The sequence below is a fragment of the Anopheles marshallii genome, chromosome 3 (assembly GCF_943734725.1).
Source record: "Anopheles marshallii chromosome 3, idAnoMarsDA_429_01, whole genome shotgun sequence".
Taxonomy (NCBI): Eukaryota; Metazoa; Arthropoda; class Insecta; order Diptera; family Culicidae; genus Anopheles; species Anopheles marshallii.
The window spans coordinates 18,460,523-18,487,467 of NC_071327.1; the positions used below are offsets into that span (position 1 = coordinate 18,460,523).

General features: G+C 47.1%; 7 protein-coding genes across 8 annotated transcripts; 3 read left to right on the forward strand and 4 right to left on the reverse strand.

The window, feature by feature from the left end:
• Positions 1-5,092: 5,092 nt before the first annotated feature.
• On the reverse strand, positions 5,093-5,683 carry LOC128712303 (ribonuclease H1-like). Its single transcript, XM_053807199.1, has 2 exons — positions 5,544-5,683; positions 5,093-5,459 (listed from the first exon to the last, which is right to left on the reverse strand). The coding sequence occupies exons 1-2, from the start codon at positions 5,681-5,683 to the stop codon at positions 5,093-5,095; spliced, it is 507 nt and encodes a 168-aa protein (XP_053663174.1).
• A 2,254-nt stretch (positions 5,684-7,937) lies between these two features.
• On the reverse strand, positions 7,938-8,919 carry LOC128712304 (ribonuclease H1-like). The gene is made up of 3 exons (XM_053807200.1): positions 8,837-8,919; positions 8,374-8,772; positions 7,938-8,304 (listed from the first exon to the last, which is right to left on the reverse strand). The coding sequence occupies exons 1-3, from the start codon at positions 8,917-8,919 to the stop codon at positions 7,938-7,940; spliced, it is 849 nt and encodes a 282-aa protein (XP_053663175.1).
• Positions 8,920-9,425: 506 nt separating this feature from the next.
• Positions 9,426-11,198, reverse strand: LOC128713641 (mitochondrial-processing peptidase subunit alpha). Of its 2 annotated transcripts, none has more exons than XM_053808504.1 (3): positions 11,143-11,198; positions 9,657-11,056; positions 9,426-9,598 (listed from the first exon to the last, which is right to left on the reverse strand). In XM_053808504.1, the coding sequence occupies exons 1-3, from the start codon at positions 11,196-11,198 to the stop codon at positions 9,426-9,428; spliced, it is 1,629 nt and encodes a 542-aa protein (XP_053664479.1). The 2 variants fall into 2 exon arrangements, with proteins under 2 accessions (XP_053664479.1, XP_053664478.1); XM_053808503.1 differs by having other exon boundaries at positions 9,657-11,062.
• Positions 11,199-11,837: 639 nt separating this feature from the next.
• LOC128713739 (ankyrin repeat and LEM domain-containing protein 2 homolog) lies at positions 11,838-14,722 on the forward strand. The gene is made up of 3 exons (XM_053808606.1): positions 11,838-11,883; positions 11,946-12,110; positions 12,198-14,722. Exons 1-3 carry the CDS (start codon positions 11,838-11,840, stop codon positions 14,720-14,722), a joined length of 2,736 nt encoding a protein of 911 aa, XP_053664581.1.
• A 781-nt stretch (positions 14,723-15,503) lies between these two features.
• On the forward strand, positions 15,504-20,011 carry LOC128715832 (ribonuclease 3). The gene is made up of 3 exons (XM_053810750.1): positions 15,504-16,097; positions 16,171-16,754; positions 16,825-20,011. The coding sequence occupies exons 1-3, from the start codon at positions 15,504-15,506 to the stop codon at positions 20,009-20,011; spliced, it is 4,365 nt and encodes a 1,454-aa protein (XP_053666725.1).
• A 1,189-nt stretch (positions 20,012-21,200) lies between these two features.
• Positions 21,201-25,019, reverse strand: LOC128715833 (endoplasmic reticulum transmembrane helix translocase). Its single transcript, XM_053810751.1, has 4 exons — positions 22,145-25,019; positions 21,740-22,079; positions 21,400-21,676; positions 21,201-21,317 (listed from the first exon to the last, which is right to left on the reverse strand). The coding sequence occupies exons 1-4, from the start codon at positions 25,017-25,019 to the stop codon at positions 21,201-21,203; spliced, it is 3,609 nt and encodes a 1,202-aa protein (XP_053666726.1).
• Positions 25,020-25,887: 868 nt separating this feature from the next.
• LOC128715740 (TBP-related factor) lies at positions 25,888-26,945 on the forward strand. The gene is made up of 3 exons (XM_053810651.1): positions 25,888-25,977; positions 26,059-26,138; positions 26,426-26,945. The coding sequence occupies exons 1-3, from the start codon at positions 25,888-25,890 to the stop codon at positions 26,943-26,945; spliced, it is 690 nt and encodes a 229-aa protein (XP_053666626.1).

Genomic DNA, 26,945 nt, shown 5'->3' on the forward strand with positions numbered 1-26,945 from the left:
AATTTTCCAATACGCAATACGATTCCTGTCGTGAAAGCGTCGTAAATTGTAGCGCAGCATGTTAAATGAAAAATTTCCTAAGGAAATAGGCATAGTGTGGGAAAAGATCGTAGGAAAGGTTTGCCAGAGCGTTAGACGAAAATCGTCCTACCTGGAAATAAGTATTATTTGCGCAAGAGGATTAACGAGGCAACGCAGCAAACAAATTTCCGTCACTTGTGTGATGTGCGCCAGTACATTATAGCGAGTGCTGGTCCAGGGATTTGTATATACGTTCCAAGCACAATCGAATGCAAATATTCATGAACGTAGCACACATTACTTTACAAACGATCAGCTTAAAACCATGGGAAGGATTAGTTTTGATAACAGTTTGTCGCGCTTAGTTTTTACAGTAAACGATTCCCCTTTAGAAAACGGAGGTTCATAGTGCTTTCAACTAATTTGCTCTAGACATTTGCAGGTGCGTGTACTATCGACGAGTACTCAATGTTTATGCTTGGTTTGATTTGTTGAGTTCTAGATGATAGTAGAATGAACTAAAGAAGGGTAAAGTTGTGGCAACGCAATAGATAGGATTTCTCGCGACAATTCGGTGGCATGGTACCGAATCGAAATGCGGCATATTTCAGTAGAACAGATTGATTCTGTGCAGTTGTGATCAAAACAATCGAATGGCCAAGGTTTTTTAGAGTAAGGATAATGTGCGGGTGTATGTTGTTTTTTTCCTTTTCTTCTTTCTGGTCGTGAACCTAAACTTGTGCCGTCTTATTTTCGTCCTTCCCGTTGTGTGCTGTGCGTCAACCGTTTATCATTTTCGCGGCTTGTGCATGTATATAATTGGCCGCACAATTTGAATGGGTTTTCTAATGTTTAGGGCGCTTAGTTCTTACCATAACCTGTATATGCTTTGTATATACGTTGTACGCTTTGGTTATACTGAACTCGTTTACTCAAACACTAGCGAATTAAGGCAGCATTATACGTGTAAAACGCGATACGCGTTTATTTAGACTATAATAAGCAAATGGGATGAATACGTGTACGAATGTGTGCGAACGGGCGTGATAGAAAACCGTGATTCGTGATCGTTCACTCATTGACCGGCACGGTGAAAAGTATGAAAGGAGAACTATGAAATGCAATTGGAAGGCATTCGAGTAAATTTATGCTGAATTTGCTTTACAATTAGCCAAAACACACGTACATTTGTTGGTTTTGTTTCAGTTACAAAATGTTTAAACAATGCAGATTGTCGATTCAAACAAATGGCTTCAAGCATTTTCAGGTAGATATGCGCCAAAAAGCAAACAAAGGAAAGCTAAAACAAAAGACTAGAAAGGAAGAGCGTTTGTAACGATGATAAGTCGCACAAGTAAATTAGTCTATCGTTTTAAAGATCGCATTGGGATAGTATCGCTAATGTTTTAGATCTTCTGTGTATAGATATCGGTACGTAAATATGTTTCAATGCTTACCATGCTTACATCACAGTAAAGAATCATCTCATCTATATATATATATACACACATCTGATCCGAACAGGATCCTTGGTACACCGATTAATTGACAATCATTTTAAACGATTTCACCGCTTTCATGTTCATTTTCCCCTTTTTCCCACGCCACAAGATCTTGCGAACCGGTGAAGTGTCTGGAATTGAAAAGGGATGATTTTTTCTTAAAATACTCAAACTGCTGGTTAATCCTTACCGGGTTTGTAATGTGCAGTAAATCATACTTTTGTTCCGGTCGTTTCGGATTGTTCTATTACACATTGTTTTTTTTTTCGTATCCATTCTATTGCTTTCGGACAATCACAGAAACACAGGCTTTCCTCGATATAGCTTTGTTTAATATTTGGCTTTGTTTGCGATATTAACTTCAAGTTGCGATAGAATATATAGATAGATTGTAACGTTTTTTTTCGGACGGTTTCTAATGTAATGAGAAGCGCTGCAAGAAGAAACGGGGATTGGTTTTGCTTGCGTACGCTGTGCAGCAGCATAAGTAATATTTGTCTAGTCAATGATCGTCCGCAAGATCCATTCCTGGTTACGAGACCAGCATACACCACGTAAGCATATTGTTGCTGTAGTACGACTTTTTTGGCGATAGGCGACAGGTTTACCGGTTTCCTGTGATACATAATATTATTGATTGGTACCGTCCACACAGCACACTCTGAACGCAAATTCCGTGTGGGAAAGCACCGACCTAGCACCGTTTTCCTGGCGATCGGTGCGTCGGTGAAGTTTCTGCTAGGGATTTAGGTTTGCGCTGTTTGTATAGTTTGCCTGGTATTTTTTGTTGTCTGTTTTGTGTTCCCATGCACTAAACGAAGGGTCCAGTGTTTTTCGTCCTTATTTATACACGCTTGACAATTTAATCATGCACACCAAATGCTTAAACTCGAACTCGGCCCCAAGAAGTGTTCAAAACTGTTGTATCAAATGACCAATGGCTGGGAGGCAAATTTGCAGGCACCGACAGTCAGTAATTAGTCACGCGTGGCTCTTATTTCACACGACTAATGCCCTTTGCATGGTTCAATACTCAAGAGGCCCCAAAATGCGGAAACGCATTGCGAACGAATGGCTTCTTAAATGGTGCAATTCATACCCCCAGCCATATTTTGGCTTACCTAGACGAATGGTGGACCACTAAGCAGGGCACATTTCAGAGCCCTTTCAATGGAGGAAGCTATCAGGTCCAGAAAAGATACATAAGGGATCCCTGGTAATGGCAATTTGAATCACACGTGTTACAGGAGCAACCACATCCATTAGTAGGACAGTCTAACCAGAAATGCACACATACCATTCAACATATCTACCAATACAAGCGAACTCTGTCTAATGTAAGCAATGTAATAATGTTTGGGACGCGAAAAAATTACGGATAATTATAACAAACAAAACCAATTATTACATAATTAAACCAGCTTTAATAAGTAAGAGCCAGTGCGCAGCGAACGAAAAACAAGCCAAACACACAACAAAAACACACACACGGAATCAGCAAACTATTACTAGCAGAAATGAGGTAGTAAGACATAAGCATAGTAAACCAGATTAAAAAAAAGGTAAATTTGGCAACACTGAACAATACGCTCCAGCAAACAAGCGTGCGCAATACGAAAAAAGGGTTGGAAAGCAGTGCAATGATGGTGTTTTAATGCATTTTGTTCCGAGCATCAATACAAATATTTGATGATAGTAAACAAAGCGAAATCGAAAACCAAATCCATTGCGGCGGAAGGTGGACATAAACTATTAGCATTTAACGCAGCAAAAGAAGAATCTCTTAGCAAAAATCTAACGGAACGATCAAGAGAGGATTCTTACTTAACCGTACCATCACAACACCCCCCGCGTACGCCCGGTGTGCCGTGTTGCATATTTTAAGCTGCCCCTAAATCGTACGATAAATTTATATCCCATAATAATATGAGGCACACACTAGGAGGACCAGTTTGTTATCAAAAACACACATAAAAAACCAAAAGGAGGAAAACAGGTGATGCGCACGTGTTTCGGGCCACACAGGGGTGTTTCGGATTTTTAGTAAATGTTATGGGCATACTTTAAAACGACTACAGCACGTGGAAGCGGCAACAACGACGTTCGTGTTTTAAATCGATCGAAAGGTGTGGATATACTTACTCGAACATTAAAAAAAAAAACAGGAATTGCAGGAAATAAATGGAACAAATGTAAAACAAGCCAAAAAGGAAGGAATATAAACAAAAGGTACACGTTGCATTGCAATGAGAGTAAATTGCGTTTTCCAATTCAGTAGCAAAATATCGACGTTACAATAAGTTCTATCAGGAATCAGGAAGATTGTACGATAAATTCTTCAACCCATTGAAAATTGAATCACCTCGAATGAAAGCTTCCTCCGGGTATTATTGTTAACCATCATAAAGGGGCAGAATATGAAGTCACCGGACAAGGTTGGATGTGGGGCGCACATGTTGGACTAATTTATTATATAATGATGCGTGGGATAGGTTTTGAATTAAAACACTGGTATTTTCTATCTGATGTTAAGCTTTGTTCCGACGTCAATCGCTTGCTTGCGGTACGAGTTGGGGTTCTCGATGCCTTCGAGTCCTGTCTGCCGATGCGGATTACATCTCATCCACGATGCGTCCGGTTTTCCAGAATGATCTACCGCTTTACGTGGCTGCCCTTGGTATGTTATGCTGCTCAGTGACCATCAATGAAAGGGTAACCATATGTCGGGCTTGTTCACATTTAGAACCTCTGTTCATTTTCCTCACGGGATCTATTTTAGATGATTTCAGCATTTTGCAATTTATTCTCTGGGTGATCCAAGCACTACCTTTTTGAAACGCATCTTTATCGGCTGCTTTTCTTATTCTAATCTAACGCCCTTTACTCTCAGCCTGGAAAGACTACTAAAGGGACAAAAAACCGCGAAAAACCAACAATAAGAGACTTGTGCCAGACCGGTGACATAGCAAGATAGATCAAAAAGTGTGCAGGGAAAAGTAAAGTATAGATATAAAAACTTTGAATAATCAAACAAGTAAAACCAAGCAAAACATGTAGCAAAAAGAGAAAGATACAAATCGAACAAAAATATTAAGATGGCAATGGTTCAAGAGCAAACACAGGTAGAAGCTGTGTGTAAAACCTTAAGTCACCAAAACCATGAACGCTTTTTCGCATTAAATGAAACAAGATGTGCTGTTTTAAGCATATAAATTGGATAGCCCGCAAAGTATGGAATAAATCCCTTAATACCTTAATAAATCCCGGCACTGAACCTGCACGGGATCTCATTCTCGCAACAAAGAACGTCATACAAGAAGTAGTAAGAACAAGAAGAAAACACATGCATTGATAAGTAATAATTAGTAACGTTTAATAGTAAGCTAAATAATGGAAGAAAATAAAAACTGGAACCACGAGCATTCGACTCAGAAAAGCGAAAACAGCAAGGGTGAAAATGCGCTATTTAATAAAATTTAATTACACTTTCTCATAGCGTTTCGTGTGTATGTTTATTTCATAAAGAACCCGACAAAACGATACATATTTCTAATTCGGTTTCGAACCTCCTAACGTCGCTGGTTCCGATACATTTCGGAACCCTTGCGAGCCAGCTGATCCGCCCGCTCGTTACCCAGATTGCCACGGTGTGCATCGACGTGATTCCACTTGACCTGTATATTGCCCGTACGCAGCTCGCGATCAAGCTCCTGGAAGTCGGCTTTATTCTTCACCGGACCACCGTTGGCCAGTGTCCAGTCGCGCTCCTTCCATCCCGGCATCCACTTGGTAGCAGAATCGATCAAAAACTTTGAATCGGTGTTGATGGCCAGACGCTGAACGCCGTTCTCACGAGCAGTCTTGATGGCTGAAGAAGCGGCCTGAATTTCGCCACAGTTGTTCGTGGCCCGTCCGCTCACCGGCTTGGAAGTATTCCTGCGTAAAAAAAAAAAGGAAAATGGCGTGTGCTAATCATTACATGCTTAGAAACCACTAAAATGCACCACCAGTTATCCTTACAATGCATGTCCTTCGTCGAAGTACACCCCTATACCGGCGGCCGCTCGTGATGTTCCGTTGCCCTCGCACGAACCATCCGTGTACACCTGCACATATCCATCCTTGTCCCGCTGGAAGCTGTGTCCTCGGTAGTTGGCCATTTTACGCGAATCAGGATAGATGATATTTGCTCCAACGAAAGATTACTCCACTTGCTTGATACTTGATCGAACGGTTGCTACCATTGAACTGGTAGAAGAACTGTGCTTCGAATTTCTTGTACCACCGCTCTCACCAATACTAACACGTGTTCGATAATAAACTGTTGCGCCTCAGAAACACACTGCGTTCCAAAGTTAAAGCTGCACCGGGTATGTTGCATTCATTTTAAAATTAATTAAATTTATAACCAAATGAATTCTGGGCGTGTTGACGGAAAATGTCCCATGGTAAGGCCATAGAAAGGAAAGGCCATTTAAGTCCTTAGTTCATTCCAAAGGATTTTTTATTGAAGTTGAGTTTCTACCCGATTATTGTTACAAATTGTTACTCAAACTTCCTACTAGTGTTCTCGAGACGTGGAAACCTACGTCACGAAAGTGTAGCATATTGAAACGATAACTGTCCGGATAAGGACAGAAGATCCGGATGAGATTCAACCAACTCTTAGCAGAGGCATAAAAAATTTCAACGAAAGTCGAGACATTTTCCGATAAGGTATTGAATTCAATCTAATTTAATTTAACAAAATCTCGTGGCATTATGGGATTTTTTTATCCAATGAAAAAAAGTGGATTATCTTCATCCGAGTAGGAATATCATTTTGAAACGCAGTGTAGTGCGAACGCGAAGAGAAGAAAGCAAAACATTATCCTATCATAATAGGCTCTTGGCGCAGAGAAGGTTATTAGAATTTAAGCGAAAACGCCTTGCAAAGTTAACCAACACAAGGCAATAACGATTTCATCCTTATTATAAAGCGAAGGTTCATTGTGCTTGCGGGTAATTATCTGTATTACTATTACAACGAATTGGTAGCAAAGGATTGAAAAGACGAAAGACAATAGAATAGATCGTCCTATGTCCTTCGAGCTGCTCTTCTAAAAGATCCGTTCGTGATGTTGGTTTTCCAGAAATCCTATTTTTTTCGGTAATAAACATCACAGAACCAATCGAAATTCGGCGTAGTACAGTAGAAAAGATTGGTTCTACGCAGTTTTGATCCAACAATCGGAGGCCATTGTTTTGGTGTTGGGATTAGGGGCATCTTAACGTGTTTTTATGTTTCTTTCTTTTTTTCTCCCAGTAAAAGCATCATGTTGTGGTAAAACATGAAAAATAATTTGTATTTCACATAAGTCTAAATCTCTCAACTCTCCTGCTGGAACTAAATGCAACGATGTTTTGTTCCCAACCCAGCAAAGGGCTGCTTGGATCGGAAACAGTCTTGAGTTGCTGCGTCCGTAATCTGATCGTTGCTTGTCTGAGCATGTTGAGACGCGTTGGCTTTTTCGTTTCGAGTATGGCATGTAGCGGTTCGCAATTTGCTTGCACGTGGCCTGCTGTGTTTCTGGTTCTGGGTGGTTTCACGCGTTGCCATCGACAATTCTTTCCCATGCTCTGCGGCCAAGTTGTTGGAATACGTGACAACATTATGTATGGCCCTACGTCCGTAAATGCCCGCTATTTGAATGGGTTTTAATGTTGGGGGCATGATTTTTGGAACGCTTCTACACTTCGTCTGCCTTTCGTCACTTCGAAGACCACTACTACTACTTTCCCTCGCAACAATGTGTTAAAATATAAAAAAACGAAGCACATACAAGCTTAATGGTAGAAGAAACAACAAAGAAAGATCACATTTCAACGAACATTTTTGTTCGGACCCAAGTTCGATCACATCTGCATCGATGATCCTGGTGATCACCCGACATCTGGAAAAGATTTCTTTTATTGGAAACATTGGAAGCGTTGAACACATCGACAACGCTTCTATAAAAGAGGAGTTTGGCCTGGCTGGTGGTCTGAAGGACATAGCTGATGGACGGATCGGTTATGTTTATGCTTGGTCTCTAGTTTATTTTATTCTTATTAATATTTTTATATTCTAGGTGTTGTGCGAACTCAAGCAATATGCTTATTATAGTCATAGCCTCCAAACATGCCTTGATTATCAGATAATAATCATCAACGACCTACGATCGAATTATGGTACTTCCTGCGGCGGTATGGGAATTCTCTGGAAAGCTAGTGGGGTTGTAGAGGGCCACAGTGTACGCCGTGAAAGTTTCCGACATGTTGGACGATACCACCGGTTAATTTTGTACATTTTCGTTTTCAGTTACAAAGAATATTGACAATCTTTATTCTGTTTTAAAAATCAAACAAAACTATATAAATAACACGACTACCATCCTAGCGTCGTTGGTTCCGATACATTTCGGATCCCTTGCGGGCTAGCTGATCCGCCCGCTCGTTACCCAGAATGCCACAGTGTGCATCGACGTGATTCCACTTAATTTTCATACCGCCCGTACGTAGTTCGCGGTCAAGTTCCATGAAGTCAGTCTTGTTCTTCACCGGACCACCGCTGGCCAGTGTCCAGTTGCGCTGTTTCCATCCCGAAATCCACTTGGTGATAGAATCGATCAAAAACTTTGAATCGGTGTTGATTTGAAGCTGCTGAATGCCTTGCTCACGGGCGATCCGGATTGCCAAAGAGGCAGCCTGTATTTCGCCGCAATTGTTCGTGGCCCGCCCGCTCACGGGTTTGGATGTGTTCCTACGAAATCAAAATTGTGTATGTAGAACATTTCTTTGGAAATAACCGAATGGAACCATTTCGCCTTACAATGCATGCCCTTCGTCAAAGTACACTCCAACACCGGCGGCTGCTTGTGCTGTCCCATTGCCCTCACACGATCCATCCGTGTACACGTGCACAAATCCATCGTTGTCCTGCAAAAAGTTATGCTCTCCGTACTGGACCTTTTTGCGTACCGGAACTGGTACCTCCTCGAGCAGAATGGTCTTTTTCGCTTGCTTACTACATGATGCAAACGTTGAACTGCTAGAAGCACTTCGTTTACCCTTCCAGTTCGTTGAAGGCTGCTTGTTTGCAGTGAGAACACTGCCTGTATTGTCACCGCTACCTGCGTGAGTTGTAATGAACTGTTGCGCTTCCGCTTTTGTGGTAAACTTTTTGAATCGAGCACCGGTAAATCCATTCACCTGAGCCTGGCATTCGGGCCTAGAAAAACAAGCAAGGTGTTATCATTCACGAAGCTGATGTTTGCAACAAATACACTGCTTACCACGTTGCGAAAATACCCACTTGGCGTCCTTTGGCAACCGCGTAGAATGGCATCGCGCGTGATGCGATCGTACGCAGAAGCATGCAGCTGTGCAAGGATAATGGTCGATCAAAGGGAGTTGGGAGCTTGTGTGCGCCCAGCTGACGTATTTCTCCCAGAACAGAAGTCCCACAAATTGTTGTTTGTTTACATTGGCACAGCTGACAGTTTGCGCCCAGATGACTCGACTGGATTAAAAAGACGCTAAAAAGAAACACGTGCAGGTTTCGTCGATTCTTCTTTCAGGTTTCGTCGATTTAATGTTCTGCTGATTTGATCATCGGCCGGGATCGTGTGCTACAGAAGGAAGTACAATTGAGCACCTCCATCACGGTATAGTCTAAAAGGATATTTTATTTCCAATTCTCAATCATCGCCTACAACAAAAAAAGGCATCTCCTGTCGATAGCCGACACTGGTATATTATAAACACTAGCTAAAATTGGAAAGCAGCATCAACAAAAACGTCTTCGGTACATCTAAGAATTTCATCTAGGCATAATATATAGGTTGTCGCTGTAATTATCATTCATTTTTGCCCCAGGCGTCTTTATCGAAATAGCGTCAACCGCCGATTGCCCGGAAACCGTCCTTCGTTTGAGAGGGCCGCGTGAATATCCTTCACCTCCGGAATGCCCTTAATTTCCCCGCGGGCGGCCATTGCTGGAGCAGATGCGAGCATATTCCGTGCAACGTTTTGCACATCTTCAGCGGTGATTTTCTCTACAAATGAAAGCACATCCATTAGATGATGCGTTGCTTTGCGTACGAAAATGCTTACCAATTTCTTGAATAAAATGCTCCGGTCTGCGACGTTCACCTGTCGCCAGTACCTGGCGGCCGATGTCCTCAAACACGACCGGTCTCGCCTCCAGGTTCATTAACAGCATCGACTGTAGCTGTGTCTTGGCTCGTCGCAATTCCTGATCACCGGGCCGGGCCTGCATCGTGTACAGTTCTCGAGTGATGACCTCCACCAGGCTGCGGACGTGTGTCGGTGGTGCGGTGGCATGAATGCAGAACAAACCTGTATCACCGTACGCATGGTTGTACGCGGTTGCACTGTACATCCAATGGTACCGATTGAGCACGTTCGTGTAGAGGCGCGTGTACATGCCCTTGCCAGGGCCACCGGCCGAAAACGATCCACCACCGCCCATCATCATGTTAAGGACGCAGGCAGCAATGAAATCTTTGTCCTGATGGGAGCATCCCTTCAATCCAATCACAACGTGCGCTAACTCCGGGAGACCTACAGCCGCGTACACCGGGATGGCACATTCTTCCACCTTCGATCCACCGGTGTACTGTGCCACAGATGTGTCCACACCTTTCGGATGGGGCGAAGCGCTTTTTTCGTTTTCCCATGTGGCCGAACCCTGCACAAAGTAGCGTTCTGCCAGTCGGACTAGCTCATCGTGCGGAACGCCAACACCGGCTAGTACCATCCGTTCCGGGGTGTGATGTAGGCTTAGGTAAGACAGCAGCGTGTCACGATCGATCTTGGGAACATTCTCGGAAGGACACAGTTTGGGAAAACCTAGCGTATTGTCACGATAGGCGGCTGCATGCACCATGTCCATCACAATCGGTTCCTGTTCCGGACGCATGCCGAGAGTTTCCAGATCAAACTGTACCGCTTGCCGGGCTAGCTCTACCTCGTCTATCGATAGCTGCGGACGGAGTACGACCTCCGACAGAATGCGCGTCACCGATTCCAAACCTCTACTGTCCGCGCTGGCCGCGTACACGAACGTGTCCCTAGTGCTCTGACAGTCACAAATTCCACCGTGTCGCTCAAGCTCCCGGAAGATTACATCACGCTCCCCGTACTCGGAGGTCGACTGAAAGGCAAGCTTCTCCAGGAAGTGGGAAATGCCGCTCGGGTATGCCAATTCGTACCGTGGCCCAGAATCAATCACCACGCCGACTGTGCAGAACTGTCCGAACCGATTCTCGGACGCTACCCGTAGTCCGTTGCTGAGCCGTGTGACTTGCGTGACATTACTCTGATCTCCCGGCCGGGCGTACTGTACCGGTGGCAGGTTGGGAATGGGATGCGACAGAGGCGGGAGTGGTGTGACGACGTCTTTCGAGGGCACATTAATTGTGGTCCCGTCGGGGTCGCTTGCCCGCCCACCGGAGGTTTCGCTTGCAAACGAACGCCAGTGTAAAGTGTTGCTGTAGCTACAAGAGAGGGGAGAAAAAAACAACAACCATTATCGCACACTTCACGACAGACGAAATTTCTTGTCCGGGACATTTACCATTTGTTCAGCAGGATTCGCTTGCTCAGCGCACGCACGTTATATGGCAGAGACATTTTCTGGCTGCAATCGATAGAATTTGAGGATATCGTTTCAATAAAATTAACACAAATTCACGGTCGATAACGTGCGCAACTTCTGGACTTTGTTTTGCAATTCGGAGAACAGTCTGTGTTGAAGATACGCGGTAAATGCGTTCTGAAATGATGGTTGTCACATCGTTTATACTTCGTCTTAAGGAGTTCAATATTTAAATTGTGCATTCCGCTATAAGATTGTAGCTTTAATATTGGAGATTTACACATTTATTATTTATAACAATAAAGTTGCAATTAAAAAACCCCTTTTAAAACACATAATGGGAAAGCATTGGTGCGGAAATTTGATATTTGAAGTGTGGAGAAATAAACCCAACGCAATAGATGCAATGCATTGTCAAATTTCAAAATCCGCGTGTACTGCGTATAGCGAGAACAAAGTGTATTTGTGTCTGTCTGTCCGGTTTGTGTCTAGCTGTGTCTTGCGATTCGTTTAATTATCTTCTGTGTAAAACCGGCACCCATATTCCAGGAAATAGTGCCTCTCTATTGTAATAGCCACGCTCAATACCGACCCAAAGGTTTGTGGTACGCGTTGGGTTTTAGGTAGTTTCGCACAAACGGTACAAACTGGATGACGCTACGGTCTGTACAGCCATGGAGTACTACGCCATTTTCATACCCAACAACACGTCCAACTTCGGTAAGGTTTGCGGATTGACCGTTGTGGTTCAAAATGTGTACTGATTTGTCCGCTTCTTGTAGCGATCAAAAGCTTCTACAACAATAAAATCGAAGCACTGGGTGCATTGAAGCTGCACAAAGATGCCCGAATGAAAGCATTTTCCACGAGCGAAGAAGCGGTCTACTTTTACCTGCATGGACCATCTGAGGGAGCGGCTACTGTTGGTGGTGGTGCTGCTCTAGCAGGTAGGTCACGTTCGTTTGCGATCCTGAGTGCAGAACACTCTGTCGTAATCAAAGTAATGCACGTGTTCGCTTTTCATTTACCAACAGCACCCGGTAGTCCGATACCGACCGCCGAGCGTAAGGTACCGAAGTCACCATTCGTCGCCCCATCGAGCCAGAAGCTGGTAGCGTTCCGGAAGCTAATCGAAGCCAACAACATCGAAGAAGTGCGCACAATGGTTCAGCAAAATCCACGCTATCTTATCAGCTCAGGTGACACACCAACCATCCTTAAGGAGGGCCCCCGGTACAACGCCCTGCACATCACAGCTATTGAAGGACGGAGCGACATATGCCGACTGATACTGCAAACGATAGAGAATCCAGCCTACATTGAGCTGCTGCACGGACAACGCACATCCTCGACCGATGAGGTTACTGCCATACTGCTCGACCTGTATCTAAACACACCGGATAAATGCCGGAACGAAACGCCACTCCATTTTGCCGCCAAACTGGGCTGGGTGGATGTAGTGAAGGAACTGATTGCCTTCCCGCAGTGCCAGGTGAAGCCAAACGCGGACGGGTTGTATCCGCGGGAAATTATCTGCAGCCGGGCCAAGCAAGCTAACAACACGATCGAAATACGGGATGCTATCTACGCGCTGTTGAAGGAAAACTTTTTTGTTCCGGTGATTCGCACGGAAGACAACAGCATACCGCCCACCGTGGGTGAACCGTTCTCACCGACCGGACTGCCCAAGCTGGATGAATCGAGGGACAAATTGAACGCCCGTCGGGAAATTAAAGCGTACGCTGGTCCGATGGATCAGGAAAAGGCGCTACGGTTTTGTAAGCGTTGGAAAACGCCACCCAGATTGAAGATTCTCGGAGCGGCAATGGTGCAGAGCGATAGCAAGCTGTCGGAGATGAGAAAAAGTTCGACTCCGATCAAGGCCGCCGCTCGGCGGCTGTTTGCGAACCGTTCGTTCGATGGCAGGCTGGAAGAGGAACAAGACGGCGCACAGGAGCAACGTAACAACAATAACACGCTCGTCGATTCAAGCCTGGACGAAAGCCTGGAGCAGTTGGAAAAATTAATCCCCGACGACAACGGCAATCACTTACGAATGTCTGTTCCGTATACGCCCAATCGACTGTTCTTCTCGTACCGCAATCATCTAGCGAACGATAGCATCGATACGGAAGATTCGTACTGTGGCAATGACGCGGACGCTGCCAACTTTAGCTACGTATGCGAGGAAACGCAGACGACGTACGAGAAAGCGAACGTGACGGAGTCACCCTCGTTCAAGGAACGTTCCATACGCATCACAGACCCGACCAAAGGGCTCGAAACGGTCGGGCGTATGTTGGCCGAGAAGGAGCAGGTCGGTTGGAAGGAGTACTGGAGCTTTTTGGGCACATTCTGTAACATCGCGGATGAGACGGGTTTGACGATGCTGGAGCAGTACCTAGCACAAAAGAAAAAACAGCAGGAGGGTGTGCTGGAAGCGGAAAGCATAGCCGAAAGCGATGGAAATTCGACGTGCCAAAAGGAACGTTCGTTTAACGAGGTGATGAACATGATTTGTGAATCGACCCAAAAGATGCACCTCAATATGGCCGATGAGTTGCAAAGAACGGCCGTATCTAACCCGTATCGCTGCCTTTTGAATTCATTGCACGTCTTTGGCACACGTTTGGTAAATAGTGTACTGAAACCGATAACGAAGAGTTCCGACGAGTCTGTCGGTGAAACGTTCCAAGCCCAGATCCGACAGCTGGAGAAGCTGCTGGAGAACTATCGTAACGACGCGGCATTTCGGATGATTAATTTTTCCAAAGTACATGCTCTATTTTCGTACTTAATCGTTGCGAATGTGCCACAGAACCGTAACGGAGATGCGAAGTCGTCCAACATGTGGAAACCTTTGCTGCGCAGCGATTCGTTGAACGAAACCGCAAAATGTGTCGCAAAGTTTCTGTTACAATTTTCCGACAATCCTTCGACGGTTGCTCCCTTTGACTTTGGCGATGAAGCAGAGCGGAACTGGAAAACGCTCTGGGAGGATAATGCACACATTCTGCCATGCAACTGCCGCACCGATGGACCGACGCACATCGCTGGCAAAGGTATACTGGAGCGAATGAACAAACGGCGTGAAAAACGAGCGATTCGCACACCGTCATCGTCGGAATCCGTGCCGACGAATGTAGTGGTTGACTTCCACACATATCGCAGTGCCGGAACTGGGCGTGAACTTACACCGGATGGATCGTTCGAGGAGGATGAACGATACTATAGCTGCAGTGATTCGGAAAACGAGCAGGAAGACATGTTCTTCACGCCACCATCCAGCCCCAAGGTGGTGCGAAAGGATCACAATGGAAACAGTCCTGAGGCCGCGACACTGCTGCAGAAGCTGAACAGCGCTGGAACACCGGACGACGGATTGATGGACCAGAGTGTGGAGGAGGACAACGAGGGTTATGCGGTGTTCATTTCCGGGCCGTTGCCAACCCAGCCCGACACGGACGTTTGGAATGTGTTGAAACTGATCGACGTTGACCAGGCGTCCTATCCGCACGTGTACGCCTGGAAGTGTGCGATGGCTGAGTATGAGTCGTAGCTCGTGGTAAAGTGATGCTTTGTGTTCATGTCTCGAATCTCCCAATAAAGATACCTTTGTAAAATTGTTAGACAAAAGCATGAGATGCTTGAGAACCAAATAAATTATTATTGTTTCTGTCAGGCATTGGTACTACCCTTTCGCTTGCCTAATGCCTGTAAATCATTCCAATATATCGGATTGATGACAAAGAACGTCTTGAGGACTGATTCGTTAGGTCCCGTCTCAAGACTAGTAAAACTTTTATATTTCTCATATCAATGAATCAGCAAAGGCATCTCATGCGGGTCTAGTATGTAAAGATGCCTGAAATTGACCAAAAAGTAGGTCGAGGTCATTCGCAACGCCGGAAGTGCTCATTGCGTCGCGAATAAACCATTTTGCGTTGTCCTGTAGCACATGGATCAAGGTTCATTACGGACGATGATGAATTTCAATTTATTAAAAATGCTTGCAAATTTTAATCTGCAATCAATCATTTAACTTTAAACGTTCGTTCTAGAATCAGTTAAATATAAACATACGATTTGAAGAGCGCTGCTTTCAAAAATTACAAGAAGAAAACACGATGTTGAAAGAACGTTTCAATTGTGAGATATTTTTCACCGGGGTTTGTTTATATATCGTTCGATTGCTGGGACCGGTCAAACAGTGCAGTGTTTTGTGGAGTAAAAAGCGCTAACACAACTTGCGGGCGATAAACCAAACATAATCGTAGTGTAAATTCATCAAAGTAGTCATTTGGGGTGGAATTCATTGCTTACAATCCGCGTAACAAGCGATGAATAACCATAGGCCACCGAGTTATCCACCTCCGTCTCGTCCGAACCATTTTGTACCCCGGGGAAATACGGCATTACCACCGCCTGGAAATGTTGGAAATGTCCACAGTAGTTCAGGATTTACAATGCCAAACTTCAACTTTCCACCGCCGAATATTCCGCCCTCGTTAACGAGACCACCACCAGCGACATCCTACTATTCTCGCGATCGTTCGGATAAGAGCCACACCAACAGCAGTCCGTATCACTCTTCCGGCCCGCACCAGACGTACAAGCGTCATACCCCGCACAACCCAGGCGGAACGCAATTCACCTCCCAAGGAAGGCGCTCGACCAATCCGGCACCATCCCATTCCGGTGGATCATATAAGCATTCGACCCCTCATTCGTATTCATCGTCGGGACAGAAATCTTCCTCATACTCACGTTCTTCGGCACCCCGGTATGGTTCCAGCGGTAGATCACATTCAGTACCAAGCAGCTCAGACCGACTGGGTCGATCTCGTACGGATCGTTCGGCTTCCTGCAGACGAGATGCAGACAAACCTTCCTCCTCCGAACGAAGCAGTACTCGTCACTCCCGGTTCAAAGTGGCAAGTATTAGTATTCCTCAAAACAAACCTGCTTGTATAATCATCGCATATCTTATCCTCACATCCAATTCAGGACACGGAGCGTGCCGAAATTCTGTCCAAATGGTGCCGCAACTATTGTGAAACTTCCGAGGATATTGCACGCAAACTGGCGGAGATGGCCAACGATGAAGAACGCACCCAGTGGGTACGTTCTTCGCCGGCCGAGCTCTACTACAGACGAGTGTCGGAAAAGGTGGTCGAATCGACTGCCCGCCTTGACGCACTGTGCACCCTGTTCGAGGAGGAGCTAATCCAGCGCTCGGCACGGATACGTGCCACCCAAACGCCGTACAATCCGCCACCTCGCAAGCGCAAGATGAAAATGTGTCGCCACAAGCACGACAAATGTTCGTCCTCGTCGGAATCTTCCGACGAAGAGTTGGAGTTCGAGGATGAGTGCAGTATGGAAGAGCTGACGGCAAAGATTAAACATCCGCTCCGGCTGCATGTCGATCTGTGGTACAACGATCCGGGCGAGATGAACGATGGACCGTTGTGCCGGTGTTCGGCCCGTTCCCGTCGGACCGGCATACGGCACGGGAAGTATCCGGGTGAGGAAGCGTTCACAAAGTGTGTCCCCAACTCGAACAATGCGGATAAATTGTATCATTATCGGTAAGTCTATGCACCGAAACAGATATCCGGAACTCTGCATTACGACTATTTCCTGGGGTTTTTTTTTCAGTATTACAATCTCTCCTCCAACGAATTTCCTCACGAAAACGCCCACGATCATAAAGCATGATCAGCACGAGTTCCTGTTCGAGGGGTTCTCGCTGCTTTCACACGAACCGATCGGTGAGTTACCGACCTGCAAGGTAATTCGCTTCAACATCGAGTACACGATCCTGTACATTGAGGAGCAGATGCCGGAAAACTTTACCATACGCGAGCTGAACCTGTTTGATCGGTACCTGTTCCGAGAGCTGCTCGAACTGGTCGACTTTACCGTACAGCCGTCCGGTTCCGGGGAGGAGAGTTGCTGTCCGTGCTATCATTTTCTACCGCGCTTTGTGCGTGATCTACCGGACAACGGCAAGGAAGTGCTTGCGATGAGCGAAGTGTTGCGCTATCTGTTGGATAATTCGGGTCCACTCGTACCACCGGACATGCTGAAGGAGATGATGGACATGAGCCAGAACGAGTGGCAGGATTACGTCGACTACGTGAAGGGTATGGTCGTGACGAACCCGGGCATGAAACCGTGTTCGGTGCGGGTCGATCAGTTGGATCGAAACGTGGGCGATGTGCCGGAAGCAACAGCGATCGATGAGCACGGTCTGGTGCATCCGGTCATCGTACACTTTGGCATTAGACCACCCCAGCTGAGCTACGCCGGAAATCCCGAGTATCAGAAGGCGTGGCGAGAGTACATCAAGTTTCGCCATCTGATTGCCAACATGTCGAAACCTTCGTTCGAGGACAAGCGTAAGCTGGAGACGAAAGAGAACCGGCTGCTGGAGATGCGGATGCAGGGCAGGATGAAGCGTAACATCACGATCGCGGTCAGTGCGAAGGCGTTCCACCGGACGGGGATTATGTGCGATATGGTGCAGCACGCCATGTTGATCCCCGTGCTGACGGGTCATCTGCGGTTCCATCGATCGTTGAATGTGCTCGAACGGTACATTGGGTACACGTTTACGAATCGCTACACCTTGCAGTTGGCGCTCACGCATCCATCGTACAAGGAGAACTTCGGTACGAATCCGGATCATGCTCGGAACAGCCTGACGAACTGTGGAATCCGGCAGCCGGAGTATGGCGATCGTAAGATACACTACATGAACACACGCAAGCGTGGCATCAATACGCTTATCAGCATTATGTCACGGTTCGGCAAGGAGCACGAAACGGACAGTAACATCACGCACAACGAGCGGTTGGAGTTTTTGGGCGATGCGGTGGTTGAGTTCATTACCTCGATCCATCTCTTCCACATGTTTCCGGATCTGGAGGAAGGAGGGCTGGCGACGTATAGGGCCGCAATCGTTCAGAACCAACATCTTGCCGTACTGGCAAAGAAGTTACATCTGGAAGAGTTTATGCTGTACGCACACGGATCGGATTTATGCCACGAACTGGAGTTACGGCACGCGTTAGCCAATTGTTTCGAAGCGTTGATGGGAGCGCTACTACTCGACGGTGGCATCGAGGTGGCGGACCGTGTCTTTGCCTACGCTCTCTTCCAGGAGGATGATACGTTGCGCGGCATATGGGTAAACTATCCGTCACATCCGCTGCAGGAACAGGAACCGCTCGGTGATCGGCATCATATTGGATCGTTCGAGATGCTGAAAACGTTAACGCGCTTCGAAGATTCGATCGGCGTACAGTTCAACCACATCCGACTGTTGGCGCGAGCGTTCACGGATCGTTCGATCGGTTTCACCAACCTAACGCTCGGTTCCAATCAACGGCTCGAGTTCCTGGGCGATACGGTGCTGCAGCTGATCTGCTCCGAGTATCTGTATCGTCACTTCCCGGAGCACCACGAAGGACACCTGTCGCTGTTGCGCAGCTCGCTCGTCAACAATCGAACGCAGGCGGTCGTTTGTGACGATCTCGGCATGACACAGTACGCCGTCTACTCGAACCCAAAGGCGGACCTGAAGACGAAGGATCGGGCCGATTTGCTGGAAGCATTTTTGGGCGCACTGTACGTCGACAAGGGGCTCGAGTACTGCGAGATGTTCTGCCATGTGTGTTTGTTCCCGCGGCTGCAGGACTTTATCATGAACCAGGACTGGAATGATCCAAAGTCTAAGCTGCAGCAGTGCTGTCTCACGCTGCGCACGATGGACGGTGGCGAGCCGGACATTCCCGTGTACAAGGTGATCGAATGTACCGGACCGACGAATACGCGCGTGTACTCCGTTGCGGTGTACTTCCGCGGGAAACGATTGGCGTGTGCGGATGGGCATAGCATCCAACAGGCGGAAATGAACGCCGCAAAGCAAGCGTTGGAAAATTCGAAAGATCTGTTCCCGCAGCTCGATCACCAGCGACGCGTGATTGCGCAAAGTCTCAAGCGGCAGAAGGTACCCCGGTCAGCCGGTGGGTCGGGTGCACGGAGTGGTGCGGGAACGGCCGGGTCTTCCGGACCAAATGGTGAGCAGGATGTGCCCGGGGAGGATGAGCTGGAAGAGGATGAAATGATGCAAAGCGCCGCCGATCAACCGCCAGAAGGCATGGCAGCGAAACGTAAGCGTGAACAGAAGAATGCTTCCGTGTTTCTGCCAGAATCGGCCCGGCTTCCAAAGCAGTACCAGATACGCCGCCGTTCGCGTTCCAATAGTAATAGCAGTAACAGCAGCAGTAGCAGTAGCAGCAGCAGTAATGAAAGCAGACGTAAAAGTAACCATGAAACCGCTGCTCCCAGCGACATCAGTTCCGAATCGGACGAACCGGTGATTGAGCATAAAACAGAAGATAATGAAACTAAAGTGGTAGCGGAACCGGCCATGCAGGAAGTGGAAACGATGATGGAAGAAACAGTAGATGTGGCACCGTCGTATCAAATGAAGTTGGAACCGCTGGACGAGTGCGAGTATAGCTCCGTGTCGGATGACGAGGATTTGGGCCTGGACGATATTTCCGACGGCGACGAACAGTTTACGGCTGAGGTGGTGACCAACACTATCTTAGAAATAGTAGAAGATATTAAACCCTGCGTTGAAGTACTTCCAATGGCTGCAATGGATGGGATTAAGGTGGAAAAAATGGACCCACCAGCAGAGGATAGCACTGGTAGTGGCATTAACGCTGCTGGATATGTGTCCATGCTGCAGGAGTATCAGATAAAGGTAGAAGGAACGGATGAACTATCGTCCGATTTAGAGGCAGGAGAAATTGATGAATCCATGGAATAGTAGCTCAGTTTCGATAGAGAAGGAAATCTAGCTTCTTGATGCATTATTACCAAATAAGAGTTGATGTAAGAATTGCCCAGTGTTAGCATAGAATAAACATAATTGAACAATTAAGGACTTGTAATGATACATCTCCGAAATTCTTTAAAGGATTCTTGTCGGAGTTGTAGGTTAGAACAAGCTCAACATTTTCTTCTTGGTTTTTGGTATCGATTTGCTCAGGTAATTTCTGGCATAACTGGCATAAGAGACCGGTACGGTATTATACCGTACGGTAATGATTCATTCCATGTTCGATTTCCAGTACTTACAAAAGACGGACTTTCGATTCGAATCCTTTACCGTAAGCTGACTGCACTTTCTTTCGGACAATCCTTCATTATGCATCAAGTACAACAGTCTGTTTTCATGACTTTTCATTCAAGAGAGGAAATTTGTCCTCTGGTTTTGTTCAGTTTATCATTTCCATTAGTACTATTATTTCTTGCACTGCAACGCCGTCGTTGCAAATCTACATACCCCACAATGGTTTGCATAAGTCTTTTTCCCACACGCGTTGACAGTGCATACGGGCCCATCCCGAACGCGAATTATTTCTTCCTATCAACACCCCTCGGATAATTCGTAACAGGGTTCTACACTCGTACCGGAATTCGACTACAAATGCTCGCTAGTTCGTATCAGTTAAATGCTTTTTTTCACTTCTTGGTCAAATACTCTGTTTCAGTGCAATGTAGAACGAAATTGAACTAATGTTGCCTTTGGTGATGGAAAATATAAAACGGTGGAACAACATTTAAAACTTACTAGAGCTCAAGTGACGGTGAACAACCCGATGAGCGCTTACGGAACAGGTAAATGCAACTAAAGTAAACTATTCTAGCCTTCTTGCTGGATCTATATTGAACTGATTCGAATTCTCTCTTCCACACCAAATCCCTAGAGCAGTATGTTGACTAATCTTCTATAAGAAACAGAAAAAAAGATCAGTTCAACTGGTCCACCTGGTGGCCGCTGAACGGATGATCAATGATGTCTTTTCCGAGCAAAAACTTATTGCGATTCATTCCGACCGACAGCTTCATAAACTAAACCACGCCCAACGTAAGATCAACACCGATCAGTACGATCGGGTGCATATTTGTTGGTTGCTTTATCTGCATTAACCTGCGCGTCCAACGTTGCTGCATTAAGTAATAATGTCCGACTTGCCTCGCGTTTCACCGAACAGAAACGAACAAACGCGATCGATTAGGTACGCTAGTACCATATCCGCTATCAGTACGCCAACGAGAATTCGCCGAAACTGCAAGCAAAACAGAAACATTGGATTAGGATCTAAAAAAGATAAAAAAAAACATCACGTAAAACTATAAAAAATCACTTACATCGGCATCAAAGTCAATCACTTCAAACATTTCGAGCAAATCGGGCACGATACCTAACGCCAGGCACAGCACGATCGCGCTCGAACTGAAGATCGCGTACGAAAGTAGCCGATTCTCCCGCAAACTCTCCATAAACGGATGGCCCTTGTAGTTGACGGCTACCGTGGCGATCTGCATTGCAATACCGATGATGTACACCGTGCTGTTCACGATGTTCGGTTCGAATTCTTGCTTCTCATCCGGTGCCAAATCTACGTTCAGTTTCACTTTTCCTTCCCTGTAACATTAACGAAAAATGCTATCAATTATGAAGATGAGGGACAAATCCATCCGAACATACCGTGGAGGTGATCGTGCGTTGGCTTCGTGCACCATGTAGATCAGCGCCGAGAAATGGATCGCAAACTGTGCCAGGATTGTCGTTACCGAGTACAGGTTGAAGATGTTCGGCAGGGGCGCTTGTTTCGACAGCACCTTCAACGGTTTCGAGCGCGTAATGAACAGAAAACAGGCCGCCGTCAGCAAGCCGTGCAGGGTGAGTTGCGCATCGCTGTGCTTCACGCCGTCGATGTACAGTACCGACTGGCAGTAGGCGGAGATGAGTGCATTCAGGGCAAGTATTTTGAACATCTGCAATGTCGTTACCAACGTGCAGCGGCCCTGCTTAATTATGTGACATACTGCAAGTAAGGAGGGTATATTAAAGAAGCGGCACCGCATTGCACATTCTACTGCACCAACTTACCACAATTGATCGAAGTCAACCGGCTTGTGAATGGAGCCGCAATACTCGCATCGCCCAGCTTCACTATCTGCACCTGCTCTTCGTCCATCTCTTTCAGCGCTTTCTGCAACCGTTCCTGGGCCGCACTTTGATTTTCTCGCGCTCGCATAATGGCTCGTTCACGAGGCGTTAGCTGCCGACGGTTGTTACCGTCCTCGGTCGCACCCGCATTTGAACTGCTTGTTTTGAGTGCCTTTTTCTTCTCCTCCTTGTCGTCCTGCTGTTCGCGCTGCTGTTTCCGCTCCGACCGGGATGGCATATGGCTCAGCAATGACACACCGACGTGGGCGTGCTTCAGCGCCCCAACGTCATTCGTGCCATCGCCACACATAAGCGTGTAGTAGCCGAGCTTCTTGAGCGTCGTTATCACGTACTCTTTCTGCTTCGGTGCAAACCGCGCAAACACGGTAGCGTACGGTATCAGCTGCAGAAGGTACGGCTGACGTTCTCGATCGAGATACTGCATACCTTCGCCGGTGATGCAGAAATCATACTCCCGGTACAGCTCCTTCACGGTGCGTGAATCAACGGGCAGCTGCACCTCACGGTTGATTGACTCCCAGTGCCAGTCGCTCGCACCCCCCTTCTTCCCCGTGCTTCCGTTCAACTCTTCCGGCGGTGTTAAGATGACGATCGTACGCCGACTGAACCGCAGTTCCTTCGCGACGTGACACGCCGTCAGCGGGTTATCGCCGGTAATCATCATCACCTTGTGCGATGCCTGTATGATCTCCTTGATCGCGTACTTCGAGTCGGGTTTCAGCGGGCAGGAGATTATGATGAAACCGGCAAACTCGAGATCACGCTCCACATCGTCCCGCTTCAGCTCGCGCACCGTGTTGTTGTCGAGCGTACCGAAGTTCTTGTAACCGAGCGCAAGCACCCGAGCACCGCGACGCGAATATTCCAGATACGTGCGTTCGTAGTGGTCGGGGACGGTTTTTAGCATCTTCACGATCACTTCCGGTGCTCCCTTTACCGTGCCGATGTAGCAGTTTTCATTCGTGAACGGTATCACGTACCCGGCCAGTACGGACATGCGCTTCAGAGATGATGAGAAGTGAAAACGGTGATAGATACGGAGGGCTTTGAATTTTTTACGCTTCGGAACGCAGGAGTCACCCTTGGTAAGGTTCCAATCGATTGCCGTCAGGGTGGCTTTCTCCAGCGGGTCACCCACCAGACCCTCGTCGAGCTGAACCAACGAATGGCAGGAACCGAGCACGTGAGCTGTCTCCTCCGGAATATCTTCGATCGGTACGATCGAAGTGTCCTGCTTTAGCCCGGCAATACCTTCCACCACCAAGTTGTCGCTCGTCAGCGTACCCGTCTTATCGAAGCAGCAAATTTGTACCTTTCCGGCAAACGGCATACGGAACGGCTCCGTGCAGTACACGTACACCTTGGACAGCTGTAACAGCGATGTATTAACAGCCAGTGATAGCTCGATCGGTAGATCCGGTGGTATGATCGACGTGAGAATGAGTGTACACTCCAGGAACAGCTTGTATCGGTTTCTTTCCGGATCTTCCGTGCCCTTGATCCACACGTACGTAGCGGCCGCAATTGCAAACACAAGTAGAAACAGTATGAAAGCAAACGTTTCCAGGTTGTTCTCGGTAACGCGCTTCACCCCGAACAGGATCGTGCGGAGCAGTTTGCCCTGGGAGGTGTTAAAGCCAGTACGCAACACGTACCCGATGCAACCATTGTCCGGTGATCGCATTGCTCCCTTGCTCGGTGCCGAATGTTGCACAACTTTCGTGCCACGGAACAGCACGTGCAGCTTCCCGTCTGCCTCAATATCCAGCACCTTGTCGTGTTCGTCCGTGTTGTTCTCCAGCGATTCCTTCATCTGTGGGACCGATTCACCGGTCAACATGCTCTCGTCCACGATGCACGAACCGCGTATGAGCAGCAGATCGCACGGTACGATGTTTTCGTCCTGTGAGCGTGTTACCGACACGAGATCACCCGGCACAAGCTTCGCAGAGCTGATCGCACGCCAGCGCCGGTTCCGGAACACGTTGATCTGGTACGGCTTGTTGCCCATCTTGCGGATCTCCGACAGGCTGCGGAGTTGCTGCTGTACCAGCACACACTCGAAGATGACGAGCATGCAGAGCGTGAACAACGAATAGTACATGTACTCATCCAAACACCACAACAGCACGGAAAAGATCTGAAAGACAAAAAACGGTGCCGTGGCACGCTCTTTGAACAGCTCGAGAAATTCCGGCACCACCATCTCCATCTCATTATCCCCGTATGTAGCTTGAGCGAGCGTCACGTCCGCATCGTCCAGATGACCCTTCGACTCGAAATACTCCTCGTACGTACGGTGTATCGGGAACTCGACGCTGCGGAACAGGGCCTTGTTTGGATCCCAGATGTATTTGGTCTTTTGAAACAGAAACCAGTACGTAAGCTCGCCGTCCTCTTTCGCACCGTCCTCCGGTTTCGTCTGCCGGATGCGCACCAACTCCGATGTACCATTATTCTCCGTCGGAACGACCTTTACAATCGCACCGGCACACGGTGCCTTCGTCCGTCGGCAGTTTAGGAACGTCTGTACGTGAACGCTCCAGAAGCAGCACAGGCACACGAAGATTTGCGTGAAGGCAATACCGGCTAGAAACAGTAACCCGGCATCCTGATACTCATCGATACCGTAAACAAACACCCACAGGTACAGCCAGAGTGCGTACACCACCATGAACGGCATTACGGCACCGCTCAGCACGACCGGCAGCGGGATGTGGATCGTTACATAGTGGACCAGCTCGTCCAGTGAGCCGCTACCGGTGGCCGTCAGTCGCTTCGCTTCGTAGCCCATCTTTGTGACGTGTACGGTGGTCTGCGGTGGCTGTGCAATTTCCTTCCCGTCCGCTTTCCTTACAAACTAACCCCGCCAATCCCCGGTGCGCACGTTGGGTTTTGGGGGAATAAATGCTTTATCACAACCTCGTCGTTTTGAAGGATTTGCCCCGGGGGCGAAGAGCTGATGAGGATAACACACACGCACACAATCCTCACACGGTTGAAGTACCCTCAAACCGGACCATCGTACACTGACTCCCGATGAACACCGCAACTTCTCCAACACGTGATAATCGGACCGGGGCAGCGAGTGGGTGGCAAAGGGTGAAAACGATTGAGAAGAAAATTGTCTACCCCACCGAGCACGGTGCTGTGGTGAACGGCGTTAAGCTTTTCCGATAGTAATTGTAGGGAAAAATAATGTTTTCACCAAGAACAAATCGTCGTGGCAGTAAGCTCGTCACTACTTTTTGGTTGCTTTTCTACGTTTGACAGATGACCGCACAAAGCTCTGCTTACACGGTGCATCCTGTATGACAGTTCAGTGTGGTGTCAAAAATTAAATTCCTCAATTTTCATCGTAAAAGTGTTTTCGTTCTGAGGAAAATGGATAATTTTTAATGCTGAAAGGCCTATTACATATCGACTTCTTTCCGAAAAACGTTACAAACAATCCCCATAATTCCTACTCACCCGGTATACGTGTAATCGATGCTCTATACCATTTGACGTTTCTTTTTTTGTTTTCTTTCGTACACATAAATAAATAAAAAACCAACGTAGTCAACTATTCGTTGCCGGCTCAATGGTTTTTTGGTGGATTTATGAAAGAAAAGTAAATAGTCCGTTATCCGTACACCAGCCAAACGATTTGTTAGTCGAAGATGGATAAATCGGCGCCTGAATCCCCACTAAAAATGCTGCTCAACTCCACACCACGACAGACGAGCAGCTCATTAACGCAACTGGTGAAAGTAAGTTCGGTTTTCTCAATTGCGATTGGTTGCTATGTATTACCTAGTGATTGCTAATCGTTTTTCGGTTCTAATTTGCAGCAACCACCACAGGCTGGGATACTGATGCAAACACCTGTTCCGACCGGGCCACAGGAGGCGATCAACTCAGTGCTTGTTAGGTAATGCCTCGCACGGTCTCTTGGAGTTTCTATTATTTTCATATTTCATTTTTCACGACACCTGCTATGGACCCAAGTTGAAAAGAGACGAACATCTCTACAATATTTTCATCTCCACGTGTGTCGTCGTTTATTCTTTTGAATTTCCCGCTAGTTGGTTTAGACTCGATTCACACATTAGCATGTGGCATTATATTGTGATATGATTTATTGTACAACGAAAGTCCCACAGAGCAGATTACATAAATGAGAAGAGCAATAATACCGTATATGATCATCCCGCACAGAAACTGCGTGGCAACTGTAAGCGTGGGCTGTGAACTGAACCTTAAAACTATCAACTTCCGTACGCGCAACTCGGAGTACAACCCGTCCCGCTTTCACGGTGTCGTCATGCGGATACGTGACCCCCGCTGCACCGCACTGATCTTTCGCTCGGGGAAAGTCATCTGCACCGGGGCGAAGAACGAACAGCAGGCCCACCTTGGCCTTCGCAAATTCGTGCGCATTATCCAGAAGCTTGGCTTCGACGTCAAGTTTCTCGACTTTAAGGTGCAGAATCTGGTGGCGACGGCCGATTTGCGGTTCCCGATACGGTTGGAAAACTTAAACCAAATGCACGGCCAGTTTAGCTCGTACGAACCGGAGCTGTTCCCGGGGCTTATCTATCGGATGGTGAAACCGCGGGTAGTGTTGCTAATATTCGTCAACGGTAAGATCGTGTTTACGGGTGCCAAAAATCAGCAGGAAATCATCGATAGCTTAAGGAACATCTATCCGATACTGCAGAGCTTTCGTAAAAATTAA